The 17,351-nt window shown below is 35.6% G+C and overlaps 3 protein-coding genes and 1 pseudogene across 3 annotated transcripts; 2 read left to right on the forward strand and 2 right to left on the reverse strand.

Moving 5' to 3' along the window:
- Window positions 1–407: 407 nt before the first annotated feature.
- On the reverse strand, window positions 408–5,882 carry LOC114543833. Its single transcript, XM_028562663.1, has 8 exons — window positions 5,747–5,882; window positions 5,419–5,592; window positions 4,786–5,075; window positions 3,314–3,393; window positions 2,931–3,192; window positions 2,654–2,856; window positions 2,310–2,403; window positions 408–1,764 (listed from the first exon to the last, which is right to left on the reverse strand). The coding sequence occupies exons 1-8, from the start codon at window positions 5,771–5,773 to the stop codon at window positions 1,422–1,424; spliced, it is 1,473 nt and encodes a 490-aa protein (XP_028418464.1). The 5' UTR covers window positions 5,774–5,882; the 3' UTR covers window positions 408–1,421.
- Window positions 5,883–5,973: 91 nt separating this feature from the next.
- LOC114543835 lies at window positions 5,974–7,604 on the reverse strand. Its single transcript, XM_028562664.1, has 3 exons — window positions 6,979–7,604; window positions 6,260–6,409; window positions 5,974–6,189 (listed from the first exon to the last, which is right to left on the reverse strand). Exons 1-3 carry the CDS (start codon window positions 7,099–7,101, stop codon window positions 5,974–5,976), a joined length of 489 nt encoding a protein of 162 aa, XP_028418465.1. The 5' UTR covers window positions 7,102–7,604.
- Window positions 7,605–8,093: 489 nt separating this feature from the next.
- LOC114543831 lies at window positions 8,094–13,762 on the forward strand (annotated as a pseudogene).
- Window positions 13,763–13,776: 14 nt separating this feature from the next.
- LOC114543832 lies at window positions 13,777–15,442 on the forward strand. The gene is made up of 3 exons (XM_028562662.1): window positions 13,777–13,893; window positions 14,390–14,478; window positions 14,627–15,442. Exons 1-3 carry the CDS (start codon window positions 13,854–13,856, stop codon window positions 14,933–14,935), a joined length of 438 nt encoding a protein of 145 aa, XP_028418463.1. The 5' UTR covers window positions 13,777–13,853; the 3' UTR covers window positions 14,936–15,442.
- The last annotated feature ends 1,909 nt before the right edge of the window (window positions 15,443–17,351 follow it).

Below are 17,351 nucleotides of genomic sequence, written 5' to 3' on the forward strand. Positions count from 1 at the left end.
ATATAACTGGTCTGTTGATTTAAAAAAATGGCTTTCATATGTTCAATATTAACTTTAAACCCACTTCAGAAAACGAAGGCCTGGGTTTTAGGACCGAATAAAGCTTTGCAGCTTTATTTATATAGATCAATATATATATATTATATTATATATATAATATATATTATATATATATATATATATATATATATATATTTATATAACTATACATATAACTATACATCATTACTTAATACAATGAAACCTAATTTAATCATTTAACAACAATGTTACTGTTTGTATGGATATATGTTGTTACATGATATTAAGTTCTATGTATGATTGTTTGGTCTAGACCAAACATATTGGTTTATTATCTATAAACAAATATAGATAAGACAAGTATTATACTACGACACATGCTTAAAGATGTTAGGGTGGGGGCGTGTATATTTTCAATTAGGCAAATATGTGTTTATGTCTTTTCTTACCAGCCAATTACATATTACAACAAAAACTAAGTTAAAACTGTAGTGTACAAGCGAATAAAATTATAGTAGCAGTTTAAAGTACATTTTACACTTAATAGGCAGAAGAAGTTAGCTACGTTGCAAAACTGCATGTGGAGTACAGTACCATATTATGTTGCACATTTCAATTTCTATAAAATGTGCACATTGTCCTTTTTCCACTTCTTTGTTTTTCTTTAGTTCCGCGTGAAAGCGCCCAGACAATAAAAAATTCCACTATATTCTTGTATGTTTGCATGGTGAAAGCAATAAGTAAATAGTGGTACACCACATAGGTATCTAAAGCTGCAAAGCTTTCGGTCCTAAAACCCAGGCCTTCGTCAGTGGAATTGGCCTTTCTCATGATGACGTTTTTGGGGTACTTTCAGTTTCTGAAATGGGTTTAAAATTAATATTTAACATGCATGGAAGGCATTTACTTTAAATCAACAGACCCCATTTGAATAATAAATTTAGCCTACAATTTAGCCTACAACAGTCGCCGTTACGAGGTCTCACGTTCACGGTTTTGAAAAATGTGCCCCCAAAATGGCGACCTATTCGTCATCGTAAGAAAGGCTAATTACATTGATCATTGCACATTTGCACTTTAACTCAAATTTTAACATCATTTTTTAGTCGCTCGTTTATGAAGTTGAACATTTCTTTCACAAACATTTTGTTGATCAATAGAAGCCTTATTTTGTAAATTCTTGAAACAAACAGCGGTGCAGAACCATATGAACAAAAACAGCGATTAAAATTTAACCTAGCTTTGAACAACCGGCCCCTGGATAACAGACCGAAAGTTTCGAAGTATTAAATACTTACGTGGTGTACCTACAAGCTAATTTACGTACTGCATAGTAACATGTATTGAATCATTGTAAACTTGTATTTTGCAGTGTACAACTGGAGTATGGTAATGTGACTCTAACTATTGGTGCCAAGATCATATCGTGTACAGATGTACCTTGTACCACCTCGTCTTCCATATGGACGACATATTTGCTTCGGAATATAGCAGCTGAACTCAGATTGCTTGAATATCTTCATATCATCGGCTGATGGAAGACTAACCTCGTAACACTGGAAATGGCTGTTGAATATGTTGGTCTCCATTGGCTCGACAACAAACTGAATGCCCATCAAGTTCTTCTCAACTATACAAATCTTGTGAATTCTCCAAAATAATGGGCAGTCATGCTCATCATATCCAATATGTACTGCTGCATTACATTTGTACTTCGTACCTCCAATAACAACCCACTTCGCTCTTGGATTAGAAAAGAGGAAAATGATAAAAATCTGTCATCCATGCATATACTTAAGGCTAGATTCCACTCAGGATAATGATCCGTGGATGGGAACGGACAGAAAAGTTTTTCTTTGTGTTAAAGTCATTAGTTCCAACCCAGAGCTCACAACTGAGACAAAGAAAAACTTTCCTGCATGTCCGTTCCAATCCACGGATCATTATCCTGAGTGGAATCTAGCCTTTATACAGTATATGTATGTAAGGCTAGGGATTGCTTACTGAGGTTGCAATAGACCTTTTCCCATTTAGCTTTCAAGCGCGCTATGCGTGACGGTAGTTAATTATCAATTAACTTTGAGTTGCGTTATCGCTCTGCTTCTTATTGCTTCTTTGTTAAACAAAATCGCTCCTGAATATGGCCAATTCACGACTCAAATAATCAACTACCGCGCAAAGGCATTTCGCGCTTGAACGCTAAAAGGGGGGAAAGGTCTATTGAATTAGTTGTTGAATAGTTGTTCTTTTGTATGTTCGGCATGTAAAATCGTAAATTTTTAACTTACTCAAAAACAGAGGTTTGTGGAATCACATCACAAAACTCATATGACTCACAAAGCAAATCATAGTAGCCTAAATTTCCAGCATACGTTTCTGTGCCTAAAAATATTTAAATAAGGAATACTGTAAATGAGTGTATACATCATAAGTGCGCATTATCCAAATAGTGTGGGTTCGCCGGACCTTCATTGGGCCTCTCATGACGAACGGCTTTGTCACGAAATGTCGAGGGATTTTTAAACTAATGACATAAACCGTTCTTATGGGCTTCATAATAAACCATAAAACTGTCACGTTATACATAATTGATAGCCGTATGTAATTAGTGTAATAAATCATGAACGTGTACCTGGACCAATATCAATTCCTTTTTGAAGAAAAGTAGAGTGGCCCCCTTCCGACATGTTAATGCGGTAACATAGCCCTTCCTGGTGCCGTTTTGTCAGAGAATACGGCAGATTGATGAAGTTACCACATGAAATGGCCAAGCGTTTGAAGTACGAGTGTTTTGCCTCATACCTCATGCACCAAATCCTGATGAGCGGTCCCAATCTGTAATCAGTAATCGGGTAATTAGTGAAGGGGTATAATAATACGTTGAAACCTCATAAAGCAAATAAGCTTACTTTAACATAATCCTCGGCATATGGATCATGTAGTGCATCTTGGGTATGATAGACGCATGTGGATATAGTAGCCGGAAATTTTCATGATGATTTTGGATCAGGACTTGGAGATAAGGCATTTGCTCTTTGCTTATCAGCGGGGAGAATATAATGCGCACTATTTCCAGCAATACACAATAGGCATTCCAATGGTCGTCATCTTCTGTCATAAACTCTCCAATTAAAAGAGGAAGGAATAAGCCCAGGCACCACATCTCATTAGCTGTGACATAATAATAAACCAAAATTAGGATGACATGCATGCATGCAGTTAAATAATTTCTAAAAAAAATTCATATTCTTGATATATTCGGTTAACAATTCGATCAACAATTACGTCTTACCATGTTGCTTAAGGCTATTGTCATTGGACAAGAGTTTCTGCCTCAAGATTGGTGCCGGTTTGTTTGAGTCATTGTGGTACCTGGAATATCGATGTATGTTTTTTAAGGATAGTTAATACTTGTGGCATGGTAAGGGACCGTTCATTATTTTTACCTCAGGGGGGGCAAATGAAATTACAAGGGGAAAATCTTTTTTACTGAACTCCATTAAATCCAATATTTTAACACTGTTTTTTATGGCTCTATATGGCTCTATAGCTTCATTGTATTTTCCCATAAGAGACATAGATATCTATTATTAACCATTAGTTACGAATCAATTTTGAGTAGTTATCCAAAGATTATTTCATACTTAAAAAACTAATTTGTGCACAGATTTGGGTTTGGTGCATCAGAAAGATCGATGTACAAAATAGCGACAACCCTGTTACCCTGATTCATCTGACAGCAATTTTAATTTTACACACCCTTTTAGGGGCAAAAAGTTTTAGTTGCCAACCCTATTTCTCTTCGGTGCCCCCCCCCCTAAGGTATCAAGAACGGGATCAGTGCATGTTGGTGGCATTAATTCAAAGAACTAAACTTGCTTTAATCATGATATTCTAAAAAGGTATAATGCTTTGAGACAGATCGCTGGACATGGGAAATCGACCGAATCGCATCAATTACATGCATTTGGTATTACTATGCGACCTATGCATGTAAATATATTCTTTCGCAATATAGCGTATTTACATCAAAATGAAGCCGAAGAATCCCTGCGCCACACCTCTAATATGTTGAGACGTTACTATCAAGAAGGTATAAGTAATAACTGTGTATGCAATTTATAAAATAGCATTCTTAGAAATAGGATCATCCCTGATCTGTAATCCACATGAAATGCATGCTTTCAGGCTAAAGAATATTGGACTATTGGTTTTGCTATTGGTTTTCCAATATACTCGTTAAGCACGTGATCGCGCCTTAGCGTGTTGTCATCAATTATTGCAAGGAACCATATTCTCAAATTTTATATTGAAATTGCTATATTTGACTCCAGAGACGGCACAAAAGCAAATGGTATGACTTACAGTATTCGAATAACGTTAGTTAAATAGAGTTTAGGCTTCAGTGAGTGCATTTTTGACCGTTTTTTGCGAACCAGTTGAAATATAAATCAGTGAATGTAACAAAGCAGTGAAAGCACGTGTGACATTTTTGGCAATTGTTACTTCAAACTATTTTGAGGATCACCTGTATGTAACTCAATAAGTACTAGAAATCTTTACTTTTTAAACCTTCCGTCTTTAACTTTAATATTATTTTGAAATTCGAAGCGTAAATTTTGTGCTAACTTTTATGATGAAATTTATCACTGATATATTTCAATTATCTTATTATCAAAATGCACAATAAAGACTGATTTCTAACTAAGTATTCTAAGGTATTCTAGCTGTTAAACATACTCAAAAGTACTATTAAATACATACCCATAATCAAATGAAGCGATCCTCTTATTCAGCTCATCTAAGGAGAATGTTTTTTCTTCCAGAATGAAATGCTTTAACATTTCCTTGGTGTGGTATTGGAGTGTGCCTTCCAGGACATCATGCATGGCATCAGCTGGTAGTCCTCCAATGACATGATAGTACCTTGATTTACCTAGTACCGATCTTCGATTTAACCCATACATTACACTGAAGTGTTCGGATTGCATCAGATGTCTGCAATGGATTTCATATCCATCTTTTGTTCGTAGTTCAAACTCGCTTTCAAGGAACTACATAAAAAGGTCAAATAATGTAACGTATTAACATGGTGATACAATATTACCATAATTATGCATAATATCTATACCTAGCTGTTTCTATATCTGTTAATGTCAGAGCGATTTTACCTTGCAACTTTGTTGAATTAATATGCAAAAAATGCAATTTGTATACAAATTATCAGGTGCTGTTGTATCACCATAAATATTGTATCACATATTGTATCACTATTGTATCACTATAAAGTATAAATTAATGTTATACTTCAACAAATTAACTGTGTCTATGAAAAGTGCTACATTTTTTTTGCCCATAATGAGCAATTCACTGTATTGAATTTTAGGATTTCCACACCTTTGTTTGTATTTGTTCGTCAATCCCCATGCACTCCCTGCATTTACGATAAGCTTGGGAGCCCTCTTTGAATCCACCTAGTAGCTGGGAACCCAAATTATCCCCCGATATATATCCAATGCTTCCTCGAAATGATCTTTGTTGGCCATTTATTGTAAATACAACACCTTCATCCTACAGGATTGATGAAATTCAAATCTTTAATCCAAAACAGTAACCAAAACAAGAAATTAAGAAATTAATAAATTTTAATTACTGAATTATAATTAAATTTTAAGTGATGATTCAGTACATTCACTTTTCTTTCTTTAGATGATCTGGTCCATACCTGTTCAAGTTGAATAATATCTTCCATAATACGATCAAGAATGCATTCAATTCCATATTTCTTGATATGTTTGCTGTTGACAATTGCAAGAAGCTGAATGGCATTTAAACTTGACCTCTTATCTGGTGATATGTTCCCCAAAGTGTAGTCAAGGTAATGTTTTATTTAATATCAGTATTTTTGTTTCTGGTACAGTGGTCTTTTATATTTTTAATCTAAAGAAAATTCTATAATACTGAATGCACATCAAAATAATTCCCCTGCTCACCTATTTTGTGGGTATTTGCTCGTGATCCTAGAGGATTACAGACTTGCAGTTCATCAAAGAACAATAGCAGTTGTAATGCATACATATCTGTACTGAAGAGTGGATGGGATTTAAATTCTTCTCCATCACAAAAATCACCAAGCAAACCATCCTGACGAGCATGAGGGTTATCAATCTATTAATGTAATAAAACTATGATTATATAGTATTATGGTATCAGATAAGATCTCCTCAAATATTTTTACCTCCTCAACAACAGCTTCATTATTCAAAAGTTGTTGAATACTTTTGATGAGAGGCACATAGTATGCTTTGTCTTCTTTTTCAATATCTACCAATCTGCTTCCCTTCCTGATCTTTTTATGGAATTTACCCATGACAACTTTTTCTGGCTCCTAAATTGTAGGAAAGAAACTTAAAGCATCTTAAATTTAACTATAATGATTGTTTTTTAATTTATTGGTAAATTTACATGCTATTCTTTTCAGGTCTTGTGAACCATTGTAATTTGGGGACATAATGGACTATATAGACATATCCTGTTCTACTTCAGGTACTGTAACTTGTTATGTAATTCATGTCATGTGGTACTGCAAGTGCAATACTGTATGTTATTTACCTGGTTACCTTGCATTTAATACATGTATTCATTTGAAAGCATTAGGAAGAAGTGCCCTTTAGGTTCGGTAGTTTCTTTGAAATGGATTTAAATGGTTTTAAATGCAGCAGAGCTTTAGGTCCGTTAACCTGTGCCTTCATCAGTGCAATATTATTTGGGTTACCAGGACGAAATCTTTGCAGTATTTTATATTACTTATGGGGTTTACCTATACAAGTTAATTGAATTATTTAAGTCCCCATACATGCAAACTTACAAGAATACATATTAATAGTACATTGTAATAATTCTACAAACTGTTTGTTCAATTAGTACAAACACTTTGATCAATTTAAACGTGCTTACCACCATTCCAAAATTATCTTTGCAGTATGATAACTGAGACGCCTCATTATTGCATCCTTCAAATGGTTTTCGTATGGTGTTGTCTTCGTCAAGCAATTCTTTTAACCCGGGAATGTTATCCATTGTAAACCGGCATTATCAAGACATTGCCTCAAACCAGACTGAAGAATTTCTACACTGCTGTCAACGATCTGTGTAGTCGTACGCGTAATTGAATCTACGACAGTTTGAGGGACTTTGCCTTCGTCTTTTATCCTTAATAACGACAATACGTTTGATTTGCGGACCTCTTCGACTTCTCGTTCAAAATCAAACTCATGGGCGTCGTCATTATCGCGTTCATGGTCTCCGTTATCTTCATTCTCAAATTGTTGCCTGGCTGGTAAAGGGCCAACTTGTGGAACCGCTTCTGTATTCAGGACGGCGGAATGTTTGCGAAGGATATGGTTTCTGAACGAGAAGAAGTTTTTGTATGTCCTTGGACACCCATCTATCCCGCATAGAACATGGAAACCTCTCTCATCTTTGTGGACACGGCCCAGATGGGACATCAATAGTCGAAGACTACCTGACGTAAAGTGAACGCACAAGTTACAACGATACATGTTGTGCGTTTGTTTAAGAAGTGTGTGGAAGACTTGGAGTTGGATCTGCGTTACTGCGTATGTACCACTGAGCTATATTAAGAAAACGCATGAACTTGAACTTGCATATTTATTGTGAACTTGACATTGATCGACGGACCTGTGGGTGGGTGGGATGATTATGGTAGAACATTTTCTCTCATGTAATTTGAAGTAAACTTGCAGAATTACAGGATCTGTTTGTGCTATAATTTATACGTTCAGCCTTAAGCACAATATAATTTCAAAATTATCGTTCAGAGCAATATTATCTAAAAATCCAGAGAAGATTGCCTTTCTTGGGGGGGGGCTGTTGGGTAGAAATCTCTGACGTCAAAAGTGGTTTAACAGGTTTTTTGAAGTTGTTTGTGCATCATTTTCTCTCTGATCCTTCTGCAGTTCTGCAAGGTCTTCACACGTTTTAAAAGTTTTCAAAAAGTTATACTTTTTGGGGGGAAATGGAACAAAATTTGCTTCATGCTCTTATTTCAAATGGTGTCAGAGAAAAAAATCGACATCCTGTGCGATGAAGAGGTAAGCCTTCGTGCTATATGCAATTTTTTACAGATTTTTTTTCACTGGTTTCCTTCCACTAAAGAATATAAAAACGTGTTTGGGGCGAAAAACGAACGTTTTCACTAAGCGACACGCAATCTAATATATAAAATTAATTAGTGCTTGCCGTATAGGTAATATTTTCTGAATAAAAGGAGAATACTGAGTCATCGCATCTTGGTCATCGCACATTTTTCTCGACTCTTCCTCAGACAGTACGGCGTTTTCATAGTCTGTCTTTAATTCTATTTTATTTTCGGCGGTAATGCATACACTTTTCCGTATAGTATATCAAAAAAATACATTGTAGCGCGATAGGTAGTACTATTATAAACCAAGCACTTGGGCAAGTCCTGGGAAGTCGTCGCCATCCGTGTTTTTTTATCGGATAAGCGAAAATGCAAAAACAATATTTTTAATGCACATATTTTTTTATATTTTTTAACGATATCAACTAAACTACCAGTTTCGATAGTTTGAGATCCGATACCAGTTTCGAAACCAAAATTATTATCAAAAGAAGACATTTTGAAACTCAAGCTGCATGAAGAACACATCTGCATGAGTCATGTAAAATTTCATTATAACGAAAATAGTTCCTTTTTAATTTCCTTTGCTCACGATTTCTTGAATTTGATTCAATTTTTCGAAAACAAAACCATGATTGCAGAAAAAAGAAATATTTCAATCAACGTTTGCCTAGAAAAAAGCGTTAACTAGCGAGCCATACCGATGTGGCGATGTGCGATATGCAGGCGACAAAAGCCGACAACCTCGTACCCAGGGTCGTTCGTGGGTTTTCGTGCTCGCTAGGATTGCTGGCATCGAATTGGCTAGGATTGCTGGCATTGATTTTTTTACTTTTTTGGTAATTGCATGAGTACGTGTTATTAGTTTTATAATTTCGTGCAAAAGTTAAGTAAAAGATGAATGTATTTCCATGTTGATGAATATATTAGTTCAGTCAGTATAAAGTAGTCTGCGCGCGTAATAATTAAATGTAGTCGAAGACAGAGTCATAAAAAAGATTGACACAACCTTAATTCAAAAAACAACAGATAATAATGATGAGGCTAGACCAGTGTGTTGGAATATTCATATAACTATTTTAGAGATCCCTTTCGATACGATTACATGACGCTTATGCAGGCGACTGCGATGATTGTGTCGTTGTGCGCAAAAACGTAGAAATGATAATTGATATGAGAAAATTGCGTGTTGAAATGCCGTGTCTTACACTATACACGTGGATATATCAACTCATTTCAGGTGTTTTCATTGGTTTTGACACGACCAAAATGCGACGTATAAACTATGTCTACGACTTGCTGAACCAATAACTGTAGAATTCCAAGCGTAGAACATTTCTTTATCCAAAGATTCTAATACTTAAAAAAGACCAACCACGTACCCAGGCCCAGGGTCTTTTCTCTGTGCTCACTCTTGGGGGGAACAAAAACACCCGCAACGTGAGAACAGAGAAAAGACCCTGGGTACGAGGTTGATAAAAGGCAACGCTTTGAAGTACGACGTTGAGAATGAAACTTAAAATTTCGTGAGGGTGGGAAACTGGAAGTGTTGTAAAAATCCACGGTAAATATTACAAGATTTTCTAAAAAATCCGAATATTCCCTAGTCCATAGTCCCCAGTCCTTTTGTAATGATTATTTTGGCCTCTGCCCTATGGGATTATCTGAAAGCTTGTGTTTAAGAAGCAACATGAGACAAGAAATTTCAAACAAGTTTTTCAGCGGAGAGAACTCCAAAATAAGTACGATTGGGCTAAAACTATATGACTGCATGGTATATATATTTCTTTAATCGTGTTTACAGAAATATTGACTTTTAAGTTCCAAATTTCTATTTCTTAAAAATCCCAAAAATTCCCAAGATCTCAGGATAAAGTCTTGAACTTGGCAACGCTGAAGAATATTTTTCCTGAATTAGTAAATTTTGATAGGTTGCTTTGGTAATTAGCCAACAGAAAATCTGGCCATACTAAGCTATTCGGTATCCGAATAAAATTGAGGATATTTTAACAAGTCTTCATTGATCTTTCTGGAGAACTTTTGGTAGCGATCACTTCAAATTGTTCATTGTTTTTCAATAATTTTTAACATGCATACATCAGTGAATGGCAATGCAGTCGTTCAAAGTTAGGTTATTGCTAATCCTGGGTTAAATTTCACCCCGCTATTTTAGTTTATATGCCTCTATATATACACAGCTATTTGCCAGTTCAAGACTTCGATAATACTTCCGTTGACCCACAAAATATTTATAAAGCAGAGAAAATAAAAAATTGACGACATTGAGGAAAGATACTTCATCAAGAAAGATTTCAGTTTACTGTAGCTGCTTGTCATAAAATTATAATCATTTAGTTTTAGACCTGCATGTTTACGTATAAACCCATGCATTTATCAATTATCGTATTGATATATAGTTGGACACGTTTGAATGTCTTCGCGAATCGAGTGACGAGTTGCTCAAAGGTTGTGGCCTCAAAGCAGGTGAAGTACTCAAAATTAAAAGAGCAATACGCGAATCGACGACGACTCTTAGTCCTCAGCCTGCTGCAAACACCGGGCGAGCTTCTCAAACGCCTCTAGATGACGAGTTTTCGGACATCGTTGATAACGTTGATACCTCGTTTTCGGATATCGTTGATAGCGGAAATACCTCTGACATCGTTGATACCTCGGACATCGTTGATACCTCGGGAGTTCACAGTATGGCATCAGTGGATGATGTTGTGAGCTCGGTGCCTGATCATCTCGAAAAAATCAAGACGGCAACAGATGGCATCGTACCGCGGCCAGCTTTCCAGAAGACTGGAGATACGATCCAATATAATGATAGATGGATTTCATCCTATCAGTTGCCTGCAAGGGTATGTATTATTCATTCGTCATAAGAATCTAATGAAGAGAGGGTTATTTGGGTGGTATACGTGTACTAACACTTATTCCAAAGGTCTGAGGGGTACACGAGATTTATACCTCGAAGCCTGGTGACAGAATTCGTATTCGCTTCGCGCTGAGAGGGATACAAATTCAGCCACCAGGCTGAGAGGGATAAATCTCATGTACCCCGAGAGACCTTTGGAACAAAGATTTTGTCTTTGAAGTTATATCTACACTCAGATTAAAAAAAATGTCGTATCCTTTTTTTGTCGTAGCCATTTTAAAAAAATGTCGTATCCTTTTAGAGCTTGTATTAGCCAATGAGCGTCGTTTGGAATTCGTATACCTTTGGAGCGCACAAAGATACGAGATTTATCCATTCTGCTTCGTCCAAACAGATTTGTCTATTACTGTGCGTTGATAGACAAATGCATGTATTCATAAAAGCGATCGTTCCTATACTGTATATATTTGTTTGCATGAATAAATATTTCATGTGTATAATTTACCATTCGCGAAATCAGGATAAAAAACGTGTCTTCGCGCTGGTAAAAACAGCCTGACCAGACCCAGACGAGGTAAAATTTCAAAGCAGGTTGGTAGGCTGTATGAGAGGATTAGGAGATACACGCTCCTCAGCCAATATACCCACCAAAATATACATACGTATTATATAGTTACGTCTTTTTTTCGTAATTATATACACTAATGATGTCTATGTGTAATACTTACAAAAAATCCAAATACTGTGTTGGTCAGCTTCGGCCTTGTGTATTGTAAAACACCTAAAATTTGAGTTTATCATGAGCCTGAAAGATAAAGCAATCACCTTTACCGGAAAGTGACTCGGAAATATCAACGTACGACCCAAGCCTTATGTACCTCAAGGTGCATATACATATATAGTCGTAAAGATTGAATAACTATATATTTATTTTGCATTTTAGTTTTCGCCTAGAGTCACAGCAGCCCTGGAAAGAAAAAACCTTCCTGGAAACGTGCGGGACGAGTTCAACAGAGATATATGCAGTAGCATTAAAGTTCACACCATGAACCCAAAAAAGCATGAGAGGGAGACCGTGGCATTTAAAATCATCTCAAAATATCCATTTTTAGCGGACAAGATTGGTTCTGGAATAGTATGTGATTATAACTTACCGGTTTCTTAACTTCTTCATGCAATGCTTTGATTTTGGTATAATTCTAAAGAAGCATAATCGATTAAACAAAAAACGTTGACAAGTTTGGCAAAAAAATTATACGCTTATATACTGCATGTATATTGAATGGAGATTATTATATCATATTGTTTCCTTTATTGTTGGATCAGTGACTAAAGGTCACTTTTGAATGGTCGATTCCCAAGTTTTTAGGAATCCCCCAATTACGCTTCAATAAAGTGAATGGTCTTAAAGCATGATTATCGTCACATGTTTGCTCTGTTGATCTACCATGCAGGTAAAAACAGTTCTAAGAAGGACTGACTGTTGAAATTGGTGTTGTCTGACGTTTCTATTCCCTTTTAAAAGGGACCAAATCCTTCTCAGGACTGCACTAACTGGAAGCTCAACAGAAAAAATGCAAACCACAGGATTGTGAAAAATATTGCATTCAAGCTTAGACCTAGGAAAAACGTCGTTCTTATCATGCGGCGAACCTAATGCATATAAATAAGTTTTGTTCCAGCTCATTTGCATTAGGTTCGGCGCATGAGAAGAGCGGCGTTTCACCTATAGGGGTTCGGCCTTACCAATAATTACTTATATCATAACATAGTTGATGGATATATATGGTTTGGAGACTAAATAAAAGTACAATACAACTCATTAACTATGTTATTGTCCAGCTTTATGCAAAAAAGGTTCCTTTCTCGTCACGTGTCTATTGTATTTTAGCTAAACTAACCAAAATTGATGCCATTCGTCTTTCCGAGCTCCTCAACCTTGACTTGAAAAATATGTTAATTAAAGATTGCTATTGGTTTATCTCTGCAAAATACAATAGACATGTGATGAGAAAGAAACAATCTTTTGCATAAGTCTACCTCAACATAATGAGTTGTATTGTAGTTTTAGGTGGTGTCCAAACCATGTTTATTCTATCAACTGCGAACATACACTGTGTCATATCTATTCACATTGTTTCTAGTCATCTTGGGATATGTCGATAAAGAACGGGTTTAAGAACCTAAGAAAAACCAAAAGAGGCTATCAAAGTCAGAGCGGTGTTTGTATGATCGGTGTTCAAACGAAGAAGAACAAGGTGGCCGATGATGCTCCGCTTGCGTTGGTGGAAGGTGAGACCACGCAAACGTGCCAGGACCACCTCGCTGCCATAAAACGCGAAATGGCGAAAAAAAAAACAGAAACGTCGCTTTAATAAAAGAACTAATGGAGCTAACATATCCATACCGACGGAACAAAGTCGTGTCCAGTCCCACTACGTTGAAAGATCTTCTGGCAGAGTATCCAGCATTGAGGCTGGTTTCTGAGGTATATAGTAATTCCTGTTATCTCCATACACAATAAATCCAACAACAATCCAACTTTATTTTATTCTATTGCGGGATCTGAAGCCTGTGTGAAAAAACTTTTTTCAATGTTACAGTAATTCACAGGTATTATTCTATATATACATTTGTAGCTAAAGGCAGAGTTTGAGAGGGCAACAAGCTCCATTGGAAAATGTCGGAAAATGAGCCATTTTCAGGAACAATGTGAAACCAAAAATCATTAGTCTGGCTCAAAGCAAGGTGAAGGCGTTTCCAGGAATCGCCAGCATCCTAAAATTAATGGAAGAAGAAACTACAGATTCTCCCACAAAAAAGACAGGTAATAAATTAAAGAAAACAACATATAATAATAGGCAAAAATGTTCTCCGTGTTTATTATACTTACCCATGACGGGCATATTCAAACCTATAAGAATGTACAAATTTGTCCGTTTCACTCACCAGTTCACTCATTATGAGTGCCTAGGCCTTGGGACCCTAGGTGGCAGTTTAAAAGGAGAAAGGAACACACTGCCACCTAGGGTCCCAAGGCACTCATAATGAGTGAGCTAGAATATACCCGTCAAGGGTAAGTATAGTAAACATGGAGAACATTTTTGCCTATATATATATATATGTGTATTGATCCGATCGACTAGTTAGTAAAATCATTAATAATGTATTTGGGACTTAGTTAGCATTATTCACTTTTCCAGGACATAATGCTCTCAAGAGGAACATTATTTATTGGACATATCATTGTAGCTTCAAACATTCAAATGCTCACATATTGCAACTCTATAATATTTTGAAATGTTGTTTTACATTCATTGCAGAAATTGAAGAGGATGGAGCCGTAATGCTGGTGCAACAACTCCTCAGGGAAAAAACAAACAGATATGATCCTGTGGTCAAAATCTGTTCAGTAAGTATCATTGCATAGTTATAATCCTTGAAAATCTTAAGTGTTTAATTAAACCACTAATGCTCAAAAACTTTTAGTCTTCCATGTAAAAAATACAAACCTATTTATTGTGTATTTATTTAGTAAACTGGTAATGTTTTTCATTCAGGATGATGAATCAATTGATAAGGTGATTGAAAGTGTTGTGGCACCCAAGCTGATTGGATCTGGGCAGTATGGCTCAATCACCCCACTCTATCTGGTAGCTGAAGGAGAGGTTATTATAAAATTTCCCAATACTGGACTTATTAATGCTTTGGTTGTTTTACTTGCAGCCTATTATGCCTTTAATATAAAGTATCCTAACAAAGGGAGAAATTTGTTTTCATTCATTGAAGCTACTCTTCTTGGCAACTTTGAAGATGCCAAGAAGCGTGTTTCTATTAATAGATTGCTAAAAGACATGGCTTTTTTGTGAGATGATTTAGTTTGTTTGTAGCTGCATGTTTGTGTTAAATCACAGTTGATAGAAGATATGGTTTGGAAACTTCTAAGACAAATAATTTATAAAACAGCTCAGCTCAATGTTTTCTGTTCCTCATAATGCCAAATCTGGTTCTTATTTCTCATGTGTGTAGGATATTTTTGCTAAGCAAATGGAAATGCTTTCATAGTTGTATAACTTTAATATTGACACCTATATGTAAGGTACGTTGCACCAATAATAAAATCTGACATGTCACACTGACATGTACAGATCAAATCCTGATGCCTAACAAAGAGAAAGTCTCCAAACCATATATTCGATATTGTACTGTGCAAATAATGTCAACAATCAAACATTTTGTTCTTTTATAGTTAAAAAATACTTATTGATTATATTCATCTTTTATGCATGTTGTTGAAATTTATAATGAATCATGCAAAGGTTATTTATGAACTACATGTTTTATATTTCGAAAGAAGGGCTTAAATAAAATTTGCCATCAAGTTTACCTGTAGAAATTTTATCAGTATTTGTTGAATCCACGTTTCTTGAAGTAAATCCCTCAGAGTCAGTATTTTTAAAACAATTGAGTGGCCTTTTTGTTACCATATATGAGTACTGGGGAATAAGTGTGGATTGAATTGAATGTCATTTGCCTTGTTGCTATGCAACGAATATCATTATCCAAGATGGCGTGTAAATGTTGACATTTCAAAGTGGACAAAGTGAAGGTATTTTTAGATATTTTTAGATGTATGATTTATAACTCCAAAAGTGGAGTTACAACTCTTTAACTCCTTTTTAGGTGTTACATTTTAACTCCTATACATGATAGTTATTTTGACTCCAAAAACGGAGTTATTATTTTACTCCAAATCTAGAGTTACTTTTAACTCCAAAAAGTGAGTTATTTTGACTCCAAAAACGGAGTTATTATTTAACTCCAAATCTAGAGTTACTTTTAACTCCAAAAAATGAGTTATTCTGTACCTTTTTTCGTAACTCCTATTTTAGGAGTTAAAATAACTCCCTCAAAATAACAGTGTGGTGTTGCTGCACGGAACATATTGTGTGCACTAGGTAAATATCCAAGCCTATATTTTAAATATTTTATTACCGCAATGCATTGCTGAAATTGAAATGTGGATTTCATGTGTATAAATGGTGTGGATATTTAATGTAGTATTTATACCAAATAAGTTTTGACAGCATGCAAGCACACGTTACTACGCTGGTTCGCATACAAACGAACTTTGCGTATGCGATATTCTGTATTAATGTTTGGTTATCATCGGTAAACAACTTGATCCTTGCGCTAATTAATTTAATCGTTTGCGCGTCAAAGAGTATAAACAAAAGTGTACAATGGAATCTCTTGTGTTTAGTTTAACATAAAGTATGTATCCAGTAGCTGAAACTCAACCAAACTGAGACGGCAATTTTTGTTTACTGTCGGTTTACAGCCGTGTTAATAAAACGGATGCATGCTGTATCGCCTGTATGTCTTTGTTTATATGTCTTTAACCACTCATACATAGAGTTTGTTCGTGGAAAAATTTACAAAACCTGTAACGATGTTGCAAATGAACACGCGCTGAATATTTTGATGGGTATAGTTGCAGATGATGCATTAATTTGACATAACGATGATAATATATACTAATAACTGAAGGCTTTCTAACGATTAACCCGAATTTTGATGCAAAACGCCAATGTATATATGTATATAAAGTATAAAATAATGGGATTTAGGTAGTATAGCTAATAATTTTAGTTAAACATTCAAATGAAGGTATAGCTATTTATGTACACACATACTTGGAACAACACATGTTACTTGTTTGAAAATATTTCCTATTCTTTTAATTAGATAAATTAGTCAATAATATCTTGCGTCAATTATACGCGCAACAGGCGTTCAGACAAATTCGTTAAAACCGTTCATAAACATAAATCGTTCAAACGGCTTCAGATTGAACGTTTATTTATCCGTTCGTATTCTCGACTTTAAACGTTCACATTTTTAGCTGAATTCGTCAAAACGTTTTCTGGGTTCGTTGAAACGTTATTACAGATCGTTCACTACCCGTTCGTTATCCGTTCGTTTTGCCGTTTCAACGAAATATCGTTAACGTACGTTTTCCCGTGGAAGGTCACATATCGTATGGGCGTTATATTCGTATACATATAATAAAAAGATGTGTACGTATACGACGTATAGATTTGCAGTGTTGCAGAGGAATGTTCTAAGGGAACATTTATTCCCCAATGTTTAATCGAATATTTGTCCATATTCGGGTGTTAAGATGCCCATGCAGTCAGCAATCGGGCCATCGTGCCTAATAGGGTCATATAAGGCCATATAAGTCCCAAACGGGCCTATGAGCACATGCTCATAAATGCTCAT

The sequence above is a fragment of the Dendronephthya gigantea genome, unplaced genomic scaffold, assembly GCF_004324835.1.
Source record: "Dendronephthya gigantea isolate DGI-Jeju-01 unplaced genomic scaffold, DenGig_1.0 000564F, whole genome shotgun sequence".
NCBI classification, from domain to species: domain Eukaryota; kingdom Metazoa; phylum Cnidaria; class Anthozoa; order Malacalcyonacea; family Nephtheidae; genus Dendronephthya; species Dendronephthya gigantea.